At 45.1% G+C, this 18980-nt stretch overlaps 1 protein-coding gene across 1 annotated transcript; it reads right to left on the minus strand.

Moving 5' to 3' along the window:
- Positions 1 to 10484: 10484 nt before the first annotated feature.
- RPS15A (ribosomal protein S15a) lies at positions 10485 to 18124 on the minus strand. Its single transcript, XM_006134172.5, has 5 exons — positions 17970 to 18124; positions 15813 to 15950; positions 14967 to 15046; positions 12153 to 12238; positions 10485 to 10620 (listed from the first exon to the last, which is right to left on the minus strand). The coding sequence occupies exons 2-5, from the start codon at positions 15943 to 15945 to the stop codon at positions 10527 to 10529; spliced, it is 393 nt and encodes a 130-aa protein (XP_006134234.3). The 5' UTR covers positions 15946 to 15950; positions 17970 to 18124; the 3' UTR covers positions 10485 to 10526.
- Between the last annotated feature and the right edge of the window lie 856 nt (positions 18125 to 18980).

Genomic DNA, 18980 nt, shown 5'->3' on the forward strand with positions numbered 1-18980 from the left:
CATGCTGTTTCTGAAATTTCCTGAAATGAATCGGCTATTCCTCTGGACTAAACATTCAGGTTCTGTTTACTAAACCTACTGAGACAATTTATCAAACTCTTGGTCAAATCATAATGTGATTTATTTGGTGTGCTATTTAACATTGGCTAATCTTGTTTATAAACCTGAATTGGCTGAATTAGCCTTTTTGAAAAGGCAAGAAACCTGGCCTTTAGAGACTATGTAATTTGCAATCATGAACCAATTGAGTAGCTCCTTCACTTTTTCGGTTTGCATTCGCTTTTTACGGGATACTGATTTTCCTGTGGAGAAACGGTAGACAAAAGCAATGTCACAAGGAGTCCAACCACACCTGTGACTATTCATTTGCCTCAGCTCAGGACAGGGTCCCCAAAACTGGAGACAGCTTGAAAAGCACCTTGTCTTTATAAAGACTGAGAACTGCAAGCAGTAGGGAGAGAACAGCAAAAGTACAGGATCCTCTGGATGAAAGGAGAGGACCTTGTTCATCTGTGACTCTCAGGTCAATGATCTGCAGAGTTTTACATTATTGAGTATCAGTATCATTCCTCTTTAGCAATGTAGAGTCAGAAGACAAAGGCCGTCTGTCACGATTCCATCAGAAGGAGAAACACCATACCTTCGCCTCGGATGCTAGCGTTTTGGGGATACAGATGAAGCTGAGATCCAGCCTTTTAGCCGAAGCTTTACTTACATTGAAAGATAAGTTGATGTACAGTATACTTGGGCTAGCTCCTCAGGGTTCAAAAACTAAGTTGAGCAGGGGTGGACATTTTTGGGGGGCAGGGAGCAACAAAATTTGGTAAGTGGTCAAGGGTATTAAAGGAGGAGGTGCAGGATGTGAGATGGAGATTGGGTGCAGATGAGAGCTCGGGGTGCAGGAGAAGGTGTGGATTTGGGAGGGAGCTTGAGTAAAGGAGGAGGGTGTAACCTGGGCCACAGTATTAGGGTGCAGAGTCTAGGAGGAGGTATGGGTGCAGGAGAGGCTTCTGACCTGGAGGAGGGATGCAGGAGGGAGTGCAGGGTTTGGCAGCAGGTATGGGTGCAGAGGGTTTGTTTTACATGAGGCAGGGGTTCAGGGGAGGGAGAGGGTTGAGAGAAGACAGGCTCTGGCTGGGAGGCACTTACCTAGGCAGCTCCTGGCCAACAAGTGCCTCAGGCAGTGCCTCCCACACCGGCACATGCCACTCAGAGCAGTTTCTGGCCAATGGGAGCTGCAAGATTGCTGGGGGCAGGGCAGTGCATGAAGCCTCCTCCCCCCCAGATCGAGGCAGCACTCAGACAGGCACATGGCCCCCACAGCTGGCTGCTCTGATAAGAAAGCAGGGGTAAAGGAGGCGGGAACTTGAGGCTCCTGCTGGGCCACGGGTCATATCCATCGCCAAAGTAGAGACGCAAAACGTGACGAGAGAAAACATCTGCCACTCATTCCACATGAAGCGCCACAAACAGAAGGGGAGGGGTTCATAGCAACTTCTCAATAGTAGAAACAATCAACAGTAAAGACAGTCAAGGCCTGAAGTTTCTGATAACTGCATAGTAGAAGAGTAAGGAGCCAAAAGGACATATTGATTACATAATGAGCAACTGCAAATAACATCCCCTCCCCAAACTGCTTAAAATTAATCCCTTGTAGAACACTAAAAAAGTCAGGGGGGCTTGCTTCTTAAAGTTATCTTTTTGCCAAACAACATGTAGTGGGTTCACTTACTTTTTCTACATGGTTTCTTCCCTCAGGGTTGCTTTTGGGGGGAAGTAGCTCGCTGTTACGCCACCAACGCACCCGTTTTGGGTGTGGTGTTGGTCTTTGGGGCACTCCGTTCTTAGTCCGTGCCCCCTTCCGGGTGGGGGGTCATTGCTGTTCTTTAGTCCGGGGTCCTCCCTACTCCCTAGAACCCCCCGTTTTTCTGCCCCGGGAACACCCAGTTCCCTCCACGCCATCCCAGCTTCAGTGGCCCACTGCCAGTCCCTTAATAGCCCCTCTGAGCAGACTACAGTATCTCCAGGACCCTCCTCCCTGGCCACAGGCACGCCTCTGACTGCCCGGTTGCCTCCTGCAACACTGCCTCCTGGTCTTACGGCCTGTGGCTTCCCTAACTCAAGCTCCCCATCTACCGCAGCTGCCTCTATGCTAGCCACAGCTGCCTCCTTCACACCCCGGCCTTTAAGGGCTGCCTCCATGCTAGCCCCGGCCCTTCGTGACTGCCTCTTTGCAGCACTGGGCCTCAGGCTGGGTAGCCTGGGTTCATCCTGCCATAGCCTCCCCAGTCGTGCCCTCTTCTAGGGAGCCTCTTGCTTCCCCAGTAGTCAGGTCTCCACTGCTCTCCCTCCAGAGCAGCAGGCAGGTAGATCTCCCTCTCCTCCACCAAGGAGCTGTTCTTATTGCCTCCAGCTGGGCCCTCCTCATTTGCAGCAGTTGGGCTTCCTGACTTCCTACTCTCAGCCCCTTAAAGGGCCAGGGCAGGGCAATGCCCTGCCACAAAGGTATGTCTCAGTTGAAGAGACCCCTTTCCTACCTGAAGTACAACAGAGAGACTTGGCAACAAGACTGCAATCCATTCCCAATAAGAATAAAATCCTGTATTCAAGTCAATGAGAGCTCAGCTATTGACTACGGGGGCCAGGATTTCACTGAAAGTGTTTACTATACACAAGCAAGCTGATGCCTTTGAGTGCATTCTTGAACATTTATCTTTGTTCTTTATCATAACAGCAATCTCTAGACCAAACTGTACCTGCTATATTAATAACTGCCATAGTCTTACATGTCTTGCAGATGTAGGAAATGCATTTCAGATTGGGTACATGGAGCATAGAGTGCCAAGATGACCACAGAAGTAAGTCAAATGCAGCAAACAATTGTGGAAGTGGGTTCAGAACTACAGGTTGAACCTTTCTAGTCCAGCACCCTCAGGATCTGACCGGTGCTAAACCAGAGAATTTCCTGGACCATAGGAGGTCAATAGTGTCCAGTAGTATTACAAACGCTTCCGCTACTTCCTGGGCTCTGAACAGCACTGAACACAGAGCCAGGACGGGTGGCTGTAAAGAAACTTTATGGGACTGTGCGAAACTTGGCTGCACCCATGACAAATGGACATCGGCTAACTAAAATCATGTCGGACCATGGCTCATTGGTCTACAGAAGTGCCAGACTATAGAGGCTCAATCTGAGGAAAGCAATAAAAGCAATGTAACTTGCACTGATTAGGCATAGCCTGAATGACCGGACTGCAGATTTCTTTCGGAAGCTTTTCTGGAAGTTTTGGAAAACTTCTTCCAAAAGAGCACGTCCACACTGTCAAAGTGCATTGAAAAAGCCATCTGCTTTTCAAGAGACAGCATCCGCAATGAATGGACACTATCTGGCATTTAAACTGTGATTACTATGGACGGAAAGGCCACCAGGGCACCTGTGCTTTTTATTCTTTCCTCTTCTTCTGAAAACTCCCTCTTCTCCATCCACACACGCCTTTTTCCGAAAGAGCTCTTTCAGAAAAAGGCTTCTTCCTCGTAGAAAGAGGATTACCAATGCCGGAAAAACCCCTCTGGTCTTTTGATTCTCTTTTGAACAAACGTGATTGCAGTGTGGACGTAATTGAAGTTTTTTAGAAAAAAATGGCCATTTTTCTGAAAAAAAAACTGTCATGTAGACATACCCTCAGTGGATAGGCCACTTGAGATTTACACATCAAGCACCAAAGTAGGGGCTGGGATGTAGAAGGAAAGATCATGAAAGCACAAGAGGTAAAGCAGCCCTCTACACTTGCTAACACAATTCCTATTATTTACACTTCCGATTATACACACTCTTGTCCCTCAACTTGCAGTGACGAAAGCCAAAACTTTGCCACTTAAACCCAGAGACATCCATTTTCGGTCCAGTTCACACTTGATGGCCAATAGTTTTTGTCGCCACTACATTAGCCTCCTAGACTCTCAAGGCACTAACAAGAAAGCCATTGAAGCAATTTGACTTTGTTCAGTCTAAAGGATAGTAGATTTATTTTAAGACCCTGAAAAAGTGTGCGATTCGATAGAACTGCTTTGATTACTTTGTGCAAGAAGCCAATTAAAACACAAGGTATCAGAAAAAAAAAATCAGCCCTGCAGTAATACCATTGAAATCATTGGTGTTACATCAGGCTTCAGTCTGATCCAGCATCTTGTGGAGCACATTTCTTTTTCAATCTTTATTCTCACCTCACTTAGTGAGGTACACTGGTGTGAGGGAAGAGCCAGGATCTTTCCTTAGCGAAAGACAGAAGGACCGCCATCAGGATTCCAGAGCGAGAAATTAGTCAGCACAACTAGAATAGATGGGACTTCTAGCTCAAGTTAGCATGACCGTTCAAAAGCCTTGGATGATTAAATCATATACTACCATCTACTGGTAGAATCTCTGACTGCAGAGGTGTACTAGGAAAGCGGGAGCTCCATTCACATCCAGCAAAATCAGACTGGGATATTTTGGTTTTTTTAAAACCATAAACTGAGAAAATATCCAGTCAAAAAGGGGAGATGCAGTTTCTATATCACGTGATCAAAACAGTAAGATGTCTAGCCCACTGTTTCTCAACCAGGGGTACACATACCTGTGGGGGTTTACAGGTCTTCTAGAGGGGTTAACTCATCTAGATATCTGCCTAGTTTTAGAACAGGCTACATGAAAAGTACTAGCGTACAAGCTAGAATTTCATGGAGATAGAATGTTTAAAGTGGTTTATATTACTGGAATGCAAGTACATTTATATTCCAATAAACAGTAAAATTTAGAAAGCCAGCCAGGACAATGATAATGTGCTGTGACACTTTTGTCTGCTTATGTCTGATTTTGTAAGCAAGTAGTTTAAGTGAAGTGAAACTTGAGGGTACACAAGCCAATTGAAGACTCCTGAAAGGGGTACAGTAGCCTGGAAAGCTTGAGAGCCACTTGTCTAGCAGATAATCATCATTCATTTCCTGCCTGCTCCAAACTTTTGGGTTCTTAGATCAGTTATTTAACCTCTTTAACCACTATACCACTTTGTAAAATAGGATTTGTGATACTTACCCACCTTTGCAAATTGTGGGGACCTACAGATCAGAATGCACTGAACATATGGGATGAACTATTATTTGTGGTTTATAAATAGTAACCATTCAATGAGGCAAGCAGGTTCTGCTTCCAGAAACACTTCCAACTCCTTCAATTAATTGCCTGTGGATTGAATATAGTGGATAGCATACAAGTGTATCAATAGCAACTACACATGGTCTTTCAAATTAGTCAGTAAAGATAGAGCTTTTTTCTAAAGCCCACCTCATGCTAGCCTGGAGACTGGGCACATGTGCAAAATCAGACAACTTGCATGCTAGTGTCTATGGAAGTCTTCAAAAAAATTTGCAAAGATTAGATTTCACTTGTTGGGAAAAATATCAAAATGTTCTGAGCATGGCTACACACTGTCAGCACCCATCTCTACGCAGTTTCTACAGCCTGCTTTAGAACTGAAAGTTTCTACAAACCTTCCAAGGCAGCACTACACTAAAGCGTTATGCTGGGTGCTGTAATCCAGCTTAGTTGCTGAAAAAATTAATTGGATCTCTAGCCTGCAGCAACTGGCTAGCAGAACCACAGCCAGAGATTGAGGAAATGTTAGGCAGACTTAAATGGGGACTATTTACTGAAGCAAAACTACCTATGCAAGCAGGTTTAGTGTTTTACAGCATTCAAGATTCTTTGTTTTAACTCATTTTAGCTGTTTTGTGTTGTATTGCGACATTTCAATTTGTGAATACAGATGCATCAGACACTGCTTTGATGTTATAATCCTGTATCAGCTAATAAGAGACAAATATTCAAACAAATAGCTTCTACAGAAAACTCCTTCTACCGTTGTTTTTGCAGGCTCTTCACTCTTAGTGCAAAAGTTCTTTTTTTAAAAATTCAACCAAGGCTGCCTCTTCCTTAGAAGCTTCAGGGGGTAGCCGAATTGTATTTCTTCTGTAACAAACTAACAAATGGTCTGGTAGCACTTTATAGACTAACAAAACATGCAGATGGTATCATGAGCTTTCGTGGGCACAGCCCACTTCTTCAGATGACTGGAGTTATGAGTTTAGGATGTGTACAACTCCAGTCATCTGAAGAAGTGGGCTGTGCCCACGAAAGCTCATGATACCATCTACATGTTTTGTTAGTCTATAAAGTGCTACCAGACCATTTGTTGTTTTTTTTCTTCTTTTAGAATCCGTCCAGTGCTTGTGTACATGGTAACTTCAAACACTACATGCCTGCTTTAAAGTTTTCCATCTCTGGAAGACTGACTGATCATATGGGGATGCTCTCCCTTAATTTTATCACATTAAAGCAGCTGTAATTGCAACCTGGATTTTATTTGATCATGAATGGGAAGGAAGCCCATATCGGAATGGAGTCCACAATAGGCAAATCTGGAAACACACACTCTAAAATCAACTTAGTAAAAGCTATTCTGGGATGGTGCTCCTGGTGCCAACCACTTACATATATGCCCTTCCTTTGCATCTGGTGCAGGGATTATTAGTGCAAAAGAACAGGTGCTCTAGGCCTGGTGTCAATAAGTCTGAATCGTGAAATAAACAGTGTACTCAGATACATAAACCAGGAATCCCTGACAACCCATCATCTCAAGCATTAGCACATTTACAAGAGGCTTTGACGACTCTCTCCTCAGACCCTATGCTGCCAGCACAACTTACTATGTTTGAGACACCACCAACTTCCTGAGGAAATTACAGAACATCAGTAATCTTTAACACCATCCTGGCCATCATGGACATAGAAGCCCTATACACCAACATTCCACACGAAGACGGATTACAGGCTGTCAGGAACACCATCCCTGATGACAGCACTGAACACGTGATTACTGAACTCTATGATTTTCTCCATCACCCACAACTATTTCTGATTCAGAGACAATATGTATCTTCAAGTAAGTGGCATAGCCATGGGCACCCGCATGGCCCCACAATATGCCAACATATTTAAGGCTGATGAACAATGTTTCCTCAGTTCTTGCATTCTGCTTATGCTACATTGATGCATGTGGACCCCACGGGAGAGACCCTTGAAGAATTTCCACAGGGATTGCAACAACTTCCACTCCACCATCAACCTCAGCCTGGACCAGTCCACACCAGATCTACTTCCTTGACACTACAGTACAATTATATGATTGACACATTTCCACCAGATTATACTGGAAACCTACCAACGGCTACACTTACCTTCATGCCTCTAATTTTCATCCTAGACGCATTTCTCAATCTATTGTTTACAGCCAAGCCCTAAGATACAATATAGAGCATTCTTAAAGCTGAAATACCACCCGTAGATCAACAGAGCCAAAAGAGTACCCAGACACGAACAACTCCAAAACAGGCCAAGAAATAAAACAGAATACCACTTGTCATCACCTACAGCCCACAACTTAAACCCCTCCAATGCATTATCAACAATCTACAACCTATTCTGGAAAGTGACCCCTGACTCTCAGAGGCCTTGGGGGACAGCTCAATCCTCGCTTACACACAACACCGTAACCTCAAACAAATTCCTTCCAGTAACCACAGAGCACACCTTCAACAATCATCCAGGAACCCACCCCTGCAATCAGCCCCAGTGTAAACTCTGTTGACACATCTACACAAGCGATTTTGTCACTGGACCCAATCACATCAGCGGCTCATTTAACTGCATGTCCACTAATGTGATCTATGCCATCAAATGCCAGCAATGCTCCTCTGCCATGTATACTGGCCAAACTGGACAATCTGTACAGGAAAGAATTGAAGGACACAAATCAGATATCCAAAAATACAACACACAGAAACCTGTTAGAGAACACTTTAACCTGCCTACGCACTCATTAATGGACCTCAAAGCCACCCAATTCCACAAGCCAAATACACGGGGGAGCATTGGAACTTAACTTCATTTACAGGTTTGAGACTCATCACAAAGGTATGAATAAAGACATTACCTGACTAGCACACTACCTTCCCCAGCCTAATGACTTAAGAAACCAAACCAAACAATGGGTACTTACGAACAATTTGCACCTTCTCCATCAGCTGCATGGAACAGGAACACTCTAATTGACTTCCTCTCCCCTCCCCCATTTTGCCTTCCTTCTTCCCTCATCATCCCATTTATTTTGCAACTGGACCTTTAGTAACTCCATTCATCTGAAGAAGTGGGTTGTGCCCACGAAAGCTCATGATACCATCTACATATTGTGTTAGTCTTTAAGGTGCTGCTAGACTATTCATTGTTTTTCAAAGCTATACACATGCCAATGACTGATTTTTGTCTTGGTCTCCATAAGCCACAAATAAACTAGTGAGCTTAAAAACCACAATGAACCTCATGCAAGGGAACACCCATTACCAAGATTTTACTGTGAATCTACATTTCAATTATCTGGAGGATAACAACCCAAAGCAAGGAATTAAAGAAAACAATGCTCTATCTTAAGATGATCCCAAGAGCTTTGAGAGCATTAAACTGTTAGATTGAGCTCAGAATGCAAACTGCATTCATTACCACTAAATAGCACAAACCGGTATCCCCACACTAAAAAAATAATAATTTGAGAACTTGTTCTTAGAGAAAATTGGAAGACATATATTCCTTTCAGGAAACATTTTAACACCAGCATCACTGAATTTATCCATTACTGCTACACTTGAATTATTCAACTCAAGCTCTATGAATAAACTTAGCTTTTCATTTTAGGCTCAGTTTAAGATTTTGCAGTGCAGACGCCCAGGACACAAAGATAAAGGAAATCTGCAAGATGCATGCTTGATTACACTAAGGAAAACCAGGCAATTATTGAAAATGTAAAGATCTTTGTTCTATTCCAACAAGACTATTCAAGTTTTAGTACAAGACCTGGTCTACACTACAAAATTAGGTTCATTTAACTGTACCAGGCAGGGGTGTGAAAAATCCCACTCCTGAGTGGCACTGGTAAGTTAACCTTAGTCCCAATGTAGTCAGGAATAGGTTGAAAGGAAGAATTCTTCCCTTGCCCCAAGTCCTGTCCCTTCCTTTGCCTCTTGGGAAAGTGGATTACCTACATCAATGAAAAAACTTCTGTCAGCCTAAGAAATATTGACCATGAAATGTTACAGCAGCTAAGTGTAGGCATAACCTAAAATTATAAATGGTTCTGGACACCACAGAACATGAACAAGATGGCAAGTCACTGGACAGATGCTGAAGGCTTTGCAATCAACAAGGAAGCATATTTCACTTTCTCCGATACTGTCTGAAATCAGCTTCCCCAATTATCACCTCTAATACTATTAACTCACAGACATTTCCCCTTCCCCACCTCTAATATCATTAACTCACTGGCATTCACCTTCCTTCCCCCCCCTACATCCCCCTTCTGTTCTGTAATGTGATTTGTCCTTTTCATGTGTGTTCATTTTTTTTTTTAAATTGTATCCTTTGGTATATATGGTTGTGACTATTTTCTTCCATTTGATCTGAGGAAGTGGGTCTGGCCCACGAAAGCTCATCATCTAATAAACCATCTTGTTAGTCTTTAAAGTGCTACATAGTCCTGTATTTTGTTTCAGCTACACCAGACTAACACGGCTACATCTCTATCACTTGTCTGAAATCAGTCACTGTTGAACATCAGTCACTATACATCAGTTGCAGCATTAAAAAAAATCCACTAGCTTTTCACTGCTCAGCACTGTAATCTTGTGAATACTCTATTTATTTGCAGAAGAATACAAGCTTTAACAAAAGGATTACCTGGAAAGCCGAGGAACAAGCTGATCAGTTTTCCACTGTACTTACTTGCCAGACTAGGAGAAATTGTTGTAAGATACGGATTTAGATTTCAAAACACACATGCTACTTTGCTCTTCCTTTGGCACTGTCTTCATAGCACCATCTTTCGTTACCTAACCTCCAGGTAAAGACTCCACTGTAACCATATAGCCCAGTGTTTCTCAAACTGTGCTCTGTGGAGCCCCAGGGCTCCGCGAGACATCTCCAGGGGCTCCATGAGGTTGACAAACTAGAAACATCAATAGGTACAACACATACAACGCTGGGGCTCCGCATAAATTGTTATGCATGTAAAGGGCTCTGGAGCCCAAAAAGTTTGAGGATCGCTGCCCTAGGCTGTAGATATTAATACTTTTATGTAAGGGGTGCCTCAGTCTTTGCTATAATATGCAGCTTAACATTTCAGATCTTACACAGATTTTGACGGCCATTTTGGAGTTACTACTTAAACCTTGTTTCTTCTTGAACTGGAATTAACAGGTTGGCAGAATTAGAAAATTGTAATCAGAGTGGAGGAGATGCCATGTTCCATGTTTTTCATGGAATATACCATTAGATCTTAAGTGTTATTACATATTGCAGTGAATCACAGGAAATCATTAACATCAAATGCAAACAAGAGTCCGTTTGAACAATTTATTAGTATGCCTGTTTTTCACAAGTTTTAGAAAAAGAATCCCAGGATTTTGCCTCCTGTATGTTTTCGCCTTGCTTCCTCATGGTCCATGATACCAGCGGAAGTTGTCAGCACTATGTACCTATTAAGGAAAAAGTAGTTTCAATAACCAAATATGACACGCTCTTTAGAGCAGACTTCCTCACATACCTTATCTAGACTAGGAATTTTCATTTGGAATTCCTCTTAGCACTGTACAATTGAACCAGTAGTAGCAGTGTCATAAGCCCCAATTATGGCTGGCCCATGTCATCATTTTCAACCTCATGTCAATTAACTGCTCATAGCGAAAGAGTGTAATTGGCATTATGCCAAAGATTACTAGCAGAGCCTGAAAAGTTCACATGGTAGTATTCCTAAAGTTGATCACGCTGATATTAACACTTCAATATTATTATTAAGCTTCAGACAACTGAGAACTTCAATCATTTCCTAAGGCCTATCTACGGTAATTTGCATGCTTTATGCACAGAAGTTGACTGTCGATTACCCTCATTCTATTTAATTCACAAAATAGACCAACGTTTAATCAATGGTAGCTGCCTGGACTGTGCTTGCAGCACAGGCAGCGCACAATACCCACTCCTTCCCCAGAGGCTCATGGTGCTCAGAAATCACACAGCTCCTGCAGCCAGACACTGAGCAGCATACTGGGGCATGGCAGACAGGGAGCCTGCCTGAAGGTCCAATTGGGCTCCTGACTAGGAGCAATCTAGGTAAATACCTCCTGGACAGACCCTACACCTGGAATTCCAGACTTTCCTTCCCCCACAACCCTCTGCTCTCCTGCCCCTTTTAACCCAAACTCTCTGCATCCCTGCCCCTGCACTCATACCCCCTCCCGGACCCTGCACCCTAATTCTCTGCCCTGATTACAACCCAAACCCCTGCACCTCCATCTCAGGTCATAACCTGAGGCCCTGCACCCATCCACCACCTACTCCTCCAGGTCAGAATACTGTCCTGCACCCATACCCATACCCTCTCCCAGATTCTGTACTCCCTCCTGCACCCCCATCCCTTACTCTCAAACCCCTTCTGAACCCAAACTCCATCCCAGACCCTGCACCTCCTCCATTAATATCATGAAAAAGTGCAGCCCTTGACCACTTAGCAAGTTTTTTGAGTGCCCCCATCAGAAATCATTGTCCACCCCTGAATCTAGAGTAACAACCAAGGCTCTTGTTAAAGTCATTAATTTAATATCTAGATAATTTTAAAAAGAGTTCAATCATTTCTGATACTACACCTGTTAAAAAATAAAGTTCTAAAATACAAATTAAGTCTCTCCTGAATTTAAGACCAACATTCAGAAAGAATTATTTACTAGGTAGATGAAATTGATCAGTCTTGTCACATGCACAAATTGAAGAAAGAGTATGCGTCTTGATGCTAACTTTTAGCAGTAGGTAAAAAAAAAAATCTTATCTACACACTGAATTTTAAGTATTCTTTCTGAAAAAAGTGATCAGAACACATACCTTCACGACAAAGGATAATCTCAAGTGAAACTAGCAAAGGTTGGATTCCCCTCCCCAACTAGCTTCACTTCAGACAGTTCATTGCAGTTCTCACTGTGAATTTCAACAATTAAACTGCATATCCGGAACTTACCCAAACTGACGTGAAGGCAAAAGGTTGTTCTGCCACTTTTCCAGGTCCTTCAACTGAACGTCAAATCTGGGACTGATCACACCACACTGTAAAACAAAACCCCCAAAAGAAGCTGAAGAAGTTTGATATAGCAGATTACTACATGTTTCTTCCACTGCCGCATGCAGTGTATTTGTAGCCCTTTTGGTCCAAGGATATGAGAGACAAAGGGGTGAAGTAATATCTTTTATTGGATCAACTTCGGTTGGTGAGAGAGAGAGAGACTTTCAAAATACACGAATTTCTTCATGTATGGGAAAGAAACTGGATTTATAGCTTATTACAATAATCTGCAACCAATGTTCCTCTAATTATTTCCATCCATGTGCGGAATTAATTTGATGTGCATAAAGCCATGTGTGAAAGTGCACCACCAATAGGAACACATGCTGCTGGCTGTGGATGCTCTGCTTATCAACTGGAAGGCATTTCAATCTCTCCTGGGTGGCCATCCAAGTGCTCAGCTTACAGGGAACTCTGTAACTAGGTATGTAAGAGTATAACTGTTTAAACAGTTAACCAATAAATCTGGGTTTATCTGTTACCTTTAACTGTTATACATGGGCTCCCAGGGAGCTCACTGCTGCCCTGTGCTCCCGGTCCGTACCAACAGTTGAGATTTTCAGTGGTTACATGGTTACCTGCTTTAACATCCCTATCTGTAATCCATTACTACACACTCCCCTCTTCTTCCTATGATTGCAAGTATAAAAGAGCCATTCTACTTTGAATGGCACCTTACAACCTGTTCCACTGTGAATACCATTCCCAGACCTAAAGAGCTGTGCATGACTTGAAAACTTGCCTCTCACCAACAAAAATTAATCCAAAAGATAATACCTCACCTACCTTGTTTCTCTACACAAGTTACAGCATTTAAAGGAATTCAGTGCTATGTCTCTCTCCAAATCAATGACGCTCCTTTACTGCATATATTTCATCCACAATGCATACACTCAGGCCGTCAGATGGACTAAACAGAGGTAGGGATGTTAGCTATCGATTAATCTAGTAATTGTGTAACTGCATCAAATTTTAGCAATTACATGATTATTCGATAGTCCCCAGTGGCAGAATCCGCAGCCAGTGCACTCTTGGCCCCACTCCCAGGGAGCCCCCTACCACTCTACACTGCTGCCTGATACAGAGGCAGCAGCACTGGGCAGCAGAAGTCCCTATCTCCTGGCATCCCACGGAGCAGCCACCCCTTCTCCCCACACATTCTATTGCCTATGATAGAAGCAGCAGTGAGGGAGAAGGAGAGGCCTAGGCGGTTCAGTGAAGCAGGCACATGAAGAAAGTCAGCTTAAAAACTGGCTCCCTTGCATGTGTTGTCTCCTGCCTGCCCCCCTTACCGTCTGCACCGTTGCCTCTGCATAATCTGGTGCTTGTGCAACAAGGGGTGTGTGTGTCACAAGCACGGTTACCTCTAATTTTTTAAAGTAAGGATGTAAAACACCATTTAATTAGTTAATCACTTAATGTTTAATTTAAACTGGTTAATTGCTGAAAGGGATCCCATGGCTGGTCCCACACTGATGCAGGTAAGGGACTGCTCCAGCCCAGATGGGCCACCGGTTAACCGCTGACATTGATAGTGCGCGGTGTGAGAGGGGACTTAGGGTTTGGGAAGATGAGGGGTCTGGCTGGAGGTGAGGGCTCTGGGGTGGGGCTGAGGTGTTGTGTTGTACAGGGCTCCAGGCTGGAGCCAAGGGGTTTGGAGTGTGGGAGTTGGCTCAGAGCAGGAGGCTGGGATTTGAAGTGTGGGGATCTAGGAGAGTTAGGATGGTGAATGGAGCTCAGGGTTGGAAAAGGATTTGAGGTGCGTACGCTGGACTGGGGCAGCACCCATCTGGGAGCAGCGGAGAGAACAGGTGGCTTTCACAAGTTCCAGGCCCATCTATAGGCATCGCCTCCTGCAGCTACTAGTGGCAGAGATTCCTGTGGACATGGGAGCACAGGTCCACAATAGATCAGTTACGGAGCCACTGCAGCCTGGTGTGTGTTCACGCACTTCTTCCCACAGACCATACAACCAAGCTTGAGCAGCATGGAGAGAAGAGGTCTCCCGGCACAGGCCGCAGGACATGGCACAGCAATTGAGGGAGGAGGTACCCCTCCCCACCAGCCTCAAAAAAGGGGGGTCATCACAGCCAGGAGGGTGGGCTTCACCACAAAGCCGGTAGCACTGGAGGTTGGGCACCAAATCCCTCCCCTGCCACTGGACAAGCTACACTCCCCAGCAATTTCCCCATGGAGCCACTGTGACCAGGGTGTATGTTTGATGCAGGTGCCTCTCTGTGCTGGACCTGGCATGGAGCCACTGTTTGGCCAAACATAGGTGGAGGCTCTTTCCTGTCAACCCTACAATGGAGATGGCACCGGGAAGGAGAGAGGGCGAGGGAAGGGGGGCAGGGGGAATTCCACAGACTATTCAATTAGTTGATTAACCAAAATTTAACATTCCTAGTTTCAAACACATGTGTCTAAAATGTTGACATTAAATTTCTTGCTGATTATTTCACAACTGACTTTTCAGACAAAAGCATTCCCAGTCTCTTCCCACAAAAGAGACATTTACTTTGTTATGGTTGCTCAAGCATATTTCTATTCAGCACAATGATTAGGACTCAACAAAGCTTCTACTTAAGACTATCATTACACAACAACCCATTCACAGAAAGCCTTCAAAGATTAATATAAATGAATATGAAATGTTTATTTCTCAGAATTAAACAGCTTTCTAGAAAAATACAGCACTAAATAAAACCCTACCTTGTTCAGTCTGCCTGTGAGATTAACAACAATTTTCCCAGCTCTGTGATCATCAATGATCTCAAATTCACCAATGTAACCTGCGAATGATTAAATCAAAAGGAAACTTTAGTATCCAAATTAGTGCACTGTTTCAAATTCAGACATATAAAACCCCTAAAATTTCAGCATTGTCTACGAGCAATTGGTTTATCTTAAAATTCATATACCAGTTTTACTAAACTGGCACCAATTTTTTGGACACCTATTAGATAAGTAAAAAAACCAAGTATTAAAATTCACGCAGCTTTGTCAAGTCTTCACCTTTCAGCTATTACTGAATACACAGAAATTATTCTTTATAGAATGTATAATGCACAATGGTCTCAAATACAGCAACATTCAAAGTAGCAATAATTTTATGTTTGTCCTGCATCTCTCCAAGTATTCTTTTCAATTTTGAAGTTTAACAAGTTGATTAGTTTTCAAAGAGCAGAGTAGCCAAGCAGTTCACTTTCTCTCAGAGTCAGACTAAACCAAATTAAAGTTCACCCGGAAAGAAAATGCATGTGTTATCTAAGGAATCACTCAGACCCCAACACTGCCCATTGTGGATAGCTTCCAAAAAACAAAGTTGGTTTCATTTTGGCAGCATACCCAAGTTTTTCCAATTCTATACCCACCAAAAGACAACAGATATTTGCACTTAACCCACCAAAAATTTGTTTTTTCAAACTTCAGTGAGAGACACTGCAAGTGATACAATATCCCTTTTCTATAGGCCCTATTCAAAGTTTTTAGTATTTTTAGTACCTCTTACCTTGCATAGAAACAATTAGACATGCATTTCACTTTGTGATGACTTACCATGCTTCATCATCACAGTTAAAAACCGGACGATTACTTTAGAGCACGGTCTAATGAGAACTTGGCGTTTTCCACGTTTCTCTGCATTGTTGATACTTTTAAGGGCATCAGCCAGAACATTCATGCGCACCATGATGCCTGTGTATGGAACAAAATAAGTCACATATGCCACGTTCTTAGCGTCACATTTAAGGAGCAATGCTTTTAGGGAAAAGCTTCACATTGCTGTATGCAAATAACAAGGTTAACTGAATACGTTCTCCACAATTCAAACCCACCATAATATTCTACATTATATGGTACAAAAAATTTAAAACACGTAAGCTGCGTCTAGACTGGCATGATTTTACAGAAATACTTTTAACGGAAGTTTTTCCGTTAAAAGTATTTCCGCAAAAGTGCATCTAGATTGGCATGGATGATCTTGCGTAAAAGCATCCGTGGCCAGTCTAGACATGATTTTGCGCAAGAAAGCTCCGATCGCTATTTTAGCCATCGGGACTTTTTTGCGCAAAACAGTTCTTCCCTGTCTACACTGGCCCTCTTGCGCAAGTATTCTTGCGCAAGAGGGCTTTTTCCACCTGGCAAGTTTTTGCACAAAAGCAACTGCTTTTGTGCAAAATATTGCCAATCTAGACGCACCCATAGTGTAAGATTTATGCTATGTTTTACAATAAAGTATGGTTTAAAGACTTTAAGCCTAGATTTAAAGCATATTTACAGATGCTGCAAGACATTCTGGTCAGAGTTTTTCCTAGTGGCAAGTGATTTCAGGTGTTCAGTATGAGAAAGACCTAATTTCCAGAGACTAGCTGTGTTTTCTAAAATCAGTCACCCTAAAAATTAAAGTCTTAGTTATTTTTGGACCTACTAGCTAACGTGGGCTAAAAATGGCTCACAAGGCTCTAGACAGTGGTTCTCAAACTTTTTTGGCCTGCAGACCTATCTGGGGGCTAGGGTGTCTAGTCGGTGGGAGGGTACAAGAGCTGGCTGGGGGTGAGGGATCTTGGCAGGAGGATGCAGGGGCACTAACTTGCCTTTACCCCTTGTGCTGCTCCCAGGCATGGCCTCCCGCTGCTCCCATTAGCCAAATTCCAGCCAATGGAAGCAGTAGGGTAAGCCTCCAAGTAGCACACCCATATGCTGCTGTTCCCCCAGCAGGGGGAGGACTTCTTCCCGGTGAGCTGGATAACTCAGAGCTCTCTCTCTCTCTCTTCCCTTCCCCCCCACCTGTAGGAAACCAGAGCTAGTGCTCCAACCTCCCAGGGGAGGGAGGGTGAGGCTGGAGCACCAGTACAGGATCCACACTGTGGTGGGAAGGAGCAAGCTGAGTTTAAACAGCGGACCACTTGGAAAGCGGCCACAGACCACTAGTGGTCCACAGTTTGAGAACCACTGATCTAGACCTATAGCAACTGCACTAGAGTACTAAGCAAGTCCTTAGAAACTACTGAAATCATATAACCGTTATACCATGGATTTGCAGGGTTGTTGTTGTTTTTTTTTTTTGGGGGGGGGGAGAATGGGGAGATGTTTTTCAAATTATTCCCAACCCTCGATAGTGAGATTCGAGATAGGGGTGCGATAGTGTAGTCGATTAGCCGAAAAGCAAAAGCGTTCAGGTTAATGCAACAGACTATACACACCGTGCCAGGCGGCAGTTAAGGCTAAACACAATCAGCACCCACCAATTTAGCAGAACTACGGGGTATTCAGCGGGAACCGTGACAAACCGACTGTTCCCTGCCCAGGCTGCGCCCTCCCACGGCAGAAACTAACTCCCCTTCCAGGGCCAAGCCTATGTCTGCACGTCCCCTGCCTCCGCGTCTCCCAGTGCCCGGCTACCGTCGCACAGCCCTGTCCCCAGCGCCCACTTTTATTCTCCCCCGGCCCGAGTCCCACGAGCCTGCCGCCAAGCCCGCCCCTTCCTCCCCAGTTCTCTGCAGCGAGCGGGTCCCAGGCTAGGAAAGCGCCACCCCCCCCCCCATTCGGAGGGCTCCGCCAGCGGCCACGGCGGCCTCAGGCAGCGCCAAACGGGCCGGGCTGGCCGGGCGGAGTTCGGAGATGGCGGGACGGCGGGCGAAGAGGCCCACGGGGCCAGGATGGGGACAGTTCACGGCGGATGGCACCAAGGGCCTAGCGAGGCCCACAACTCACCGGTGCAGCAAGATGGCGGAAAAAGGAAGAGGCCGGGCAAGTGCAGGGAGTTATGGGAACTTCGGAAGGTGCAAGGAGCTCTCACGGATCTCGCGAGACCTGCTCTGCCAGTCGGAGAGAAGCCGCGCGCAGGCCTCTCATGCTGTCATTGGCTGGGAGCGCTGCCCGCCACTCTTCATTTGGCCCTGCCACCAGGTATCCAATAGCAACCGGAATACTTCCGGTCCGCGGAACTGGGGGCGGGGCAGGATTAGCTGAAGGGAGAACCTGAGAGCTCGCTCAGCCTGTCACAGCCGAGTCACCACCTCTCGGGAGGCGCGCGGCGAACAGCCCCTGAGCACTGAGTCGAGCCCTCGGGCGGGGAAGGAGAGCGCGGAGCTGGAGCCCTGATTCCGAGCCCCTCTCCCGGTCAGGGGTGCCATACGCGGGGAGTTTGGTCCTGAGGGAGCACCGGAAGCGGAGGCCTGCAAACTAGGGGGTGGGGGGTGAACTCTGTTCCTTGCAGCTGGCGGGCTGATAAGGGGGAAGCTAAACACCTTAGACCAGTAACGAGGGGAGGGAGGCGGGTTCATTGAATGAGCTGTGCTTCCAGTCAGGAGGCTCTGCTCACTCCCTGCTCCCCAAATCTCATTCACTTTCACCAGGCTGGGGTAGGGGGTTCGGCTGCAGACTTTCGTGGGCCAAGGGGTTCAAAGTGTGGAAGGGGACACCTTGAAGGGAGGGTGGTGGGGTGGGTTCTGGAGTGGCATAGGGAATTGCCTGGGGAGCACAGAGTTGAGGGCTCAAGTCCCCTCCTGCCACCCACTCTGAGAGAAGCCAATACAGGCTACCCCAGAGATAAAGCTGGCTCCTGCATTAGGAAAGCAGGAATAAAGGAGGTGGGGTGTATTCTGGAGTGGCCTAGGGAATAGGGCATCAGCATCTGGAGCACAGGGTGGTGGACTCAAGTCCTGGTCCCCCTCCACCCAGCCTGGCAGCCACCACCAATTGCTCTAGGGACAGAGCTGGCTC

The sequence above is a fragment of the Pelodiscus sinensis genome, chromosome 15 (genome assembly GCF_052426305.1).
Source record: "Pelodiscus sinensis isolate ZL-2025 chromosome 15, ASM5242630v1, whole genome shotgun sequence".
NCBI lineage: Eukaryota > Metazoa > Chordata > Testudines > Trionychidae > Pelodiscus > Pelodiscus sinensis.

Bases quoted from the DNA above. Each gene is read 5' to 3' on its own strand.
- RPS15A (XM_006134172.5), bottom strand. From the start codon at position 15,945: ATGGTGCGCATGAATGTTCTGGCTGATGCCCTTAAAAGTATCAACAAT. The intron at 15,047-15,812 runs GTAAGTCATCAC...AATCATTCGCAG, and splicing joins AACTGTGATGATGAAGCATG to GTTACATTGGTGAATTTGAG. The intron at 10,621-12,152 runs GTAAGTTCCGGA...TTTCCTTAATAG, and splicing joins TTGCCTTCACGTCAGTTTGG to GTACATAGTGCTGACAACTT.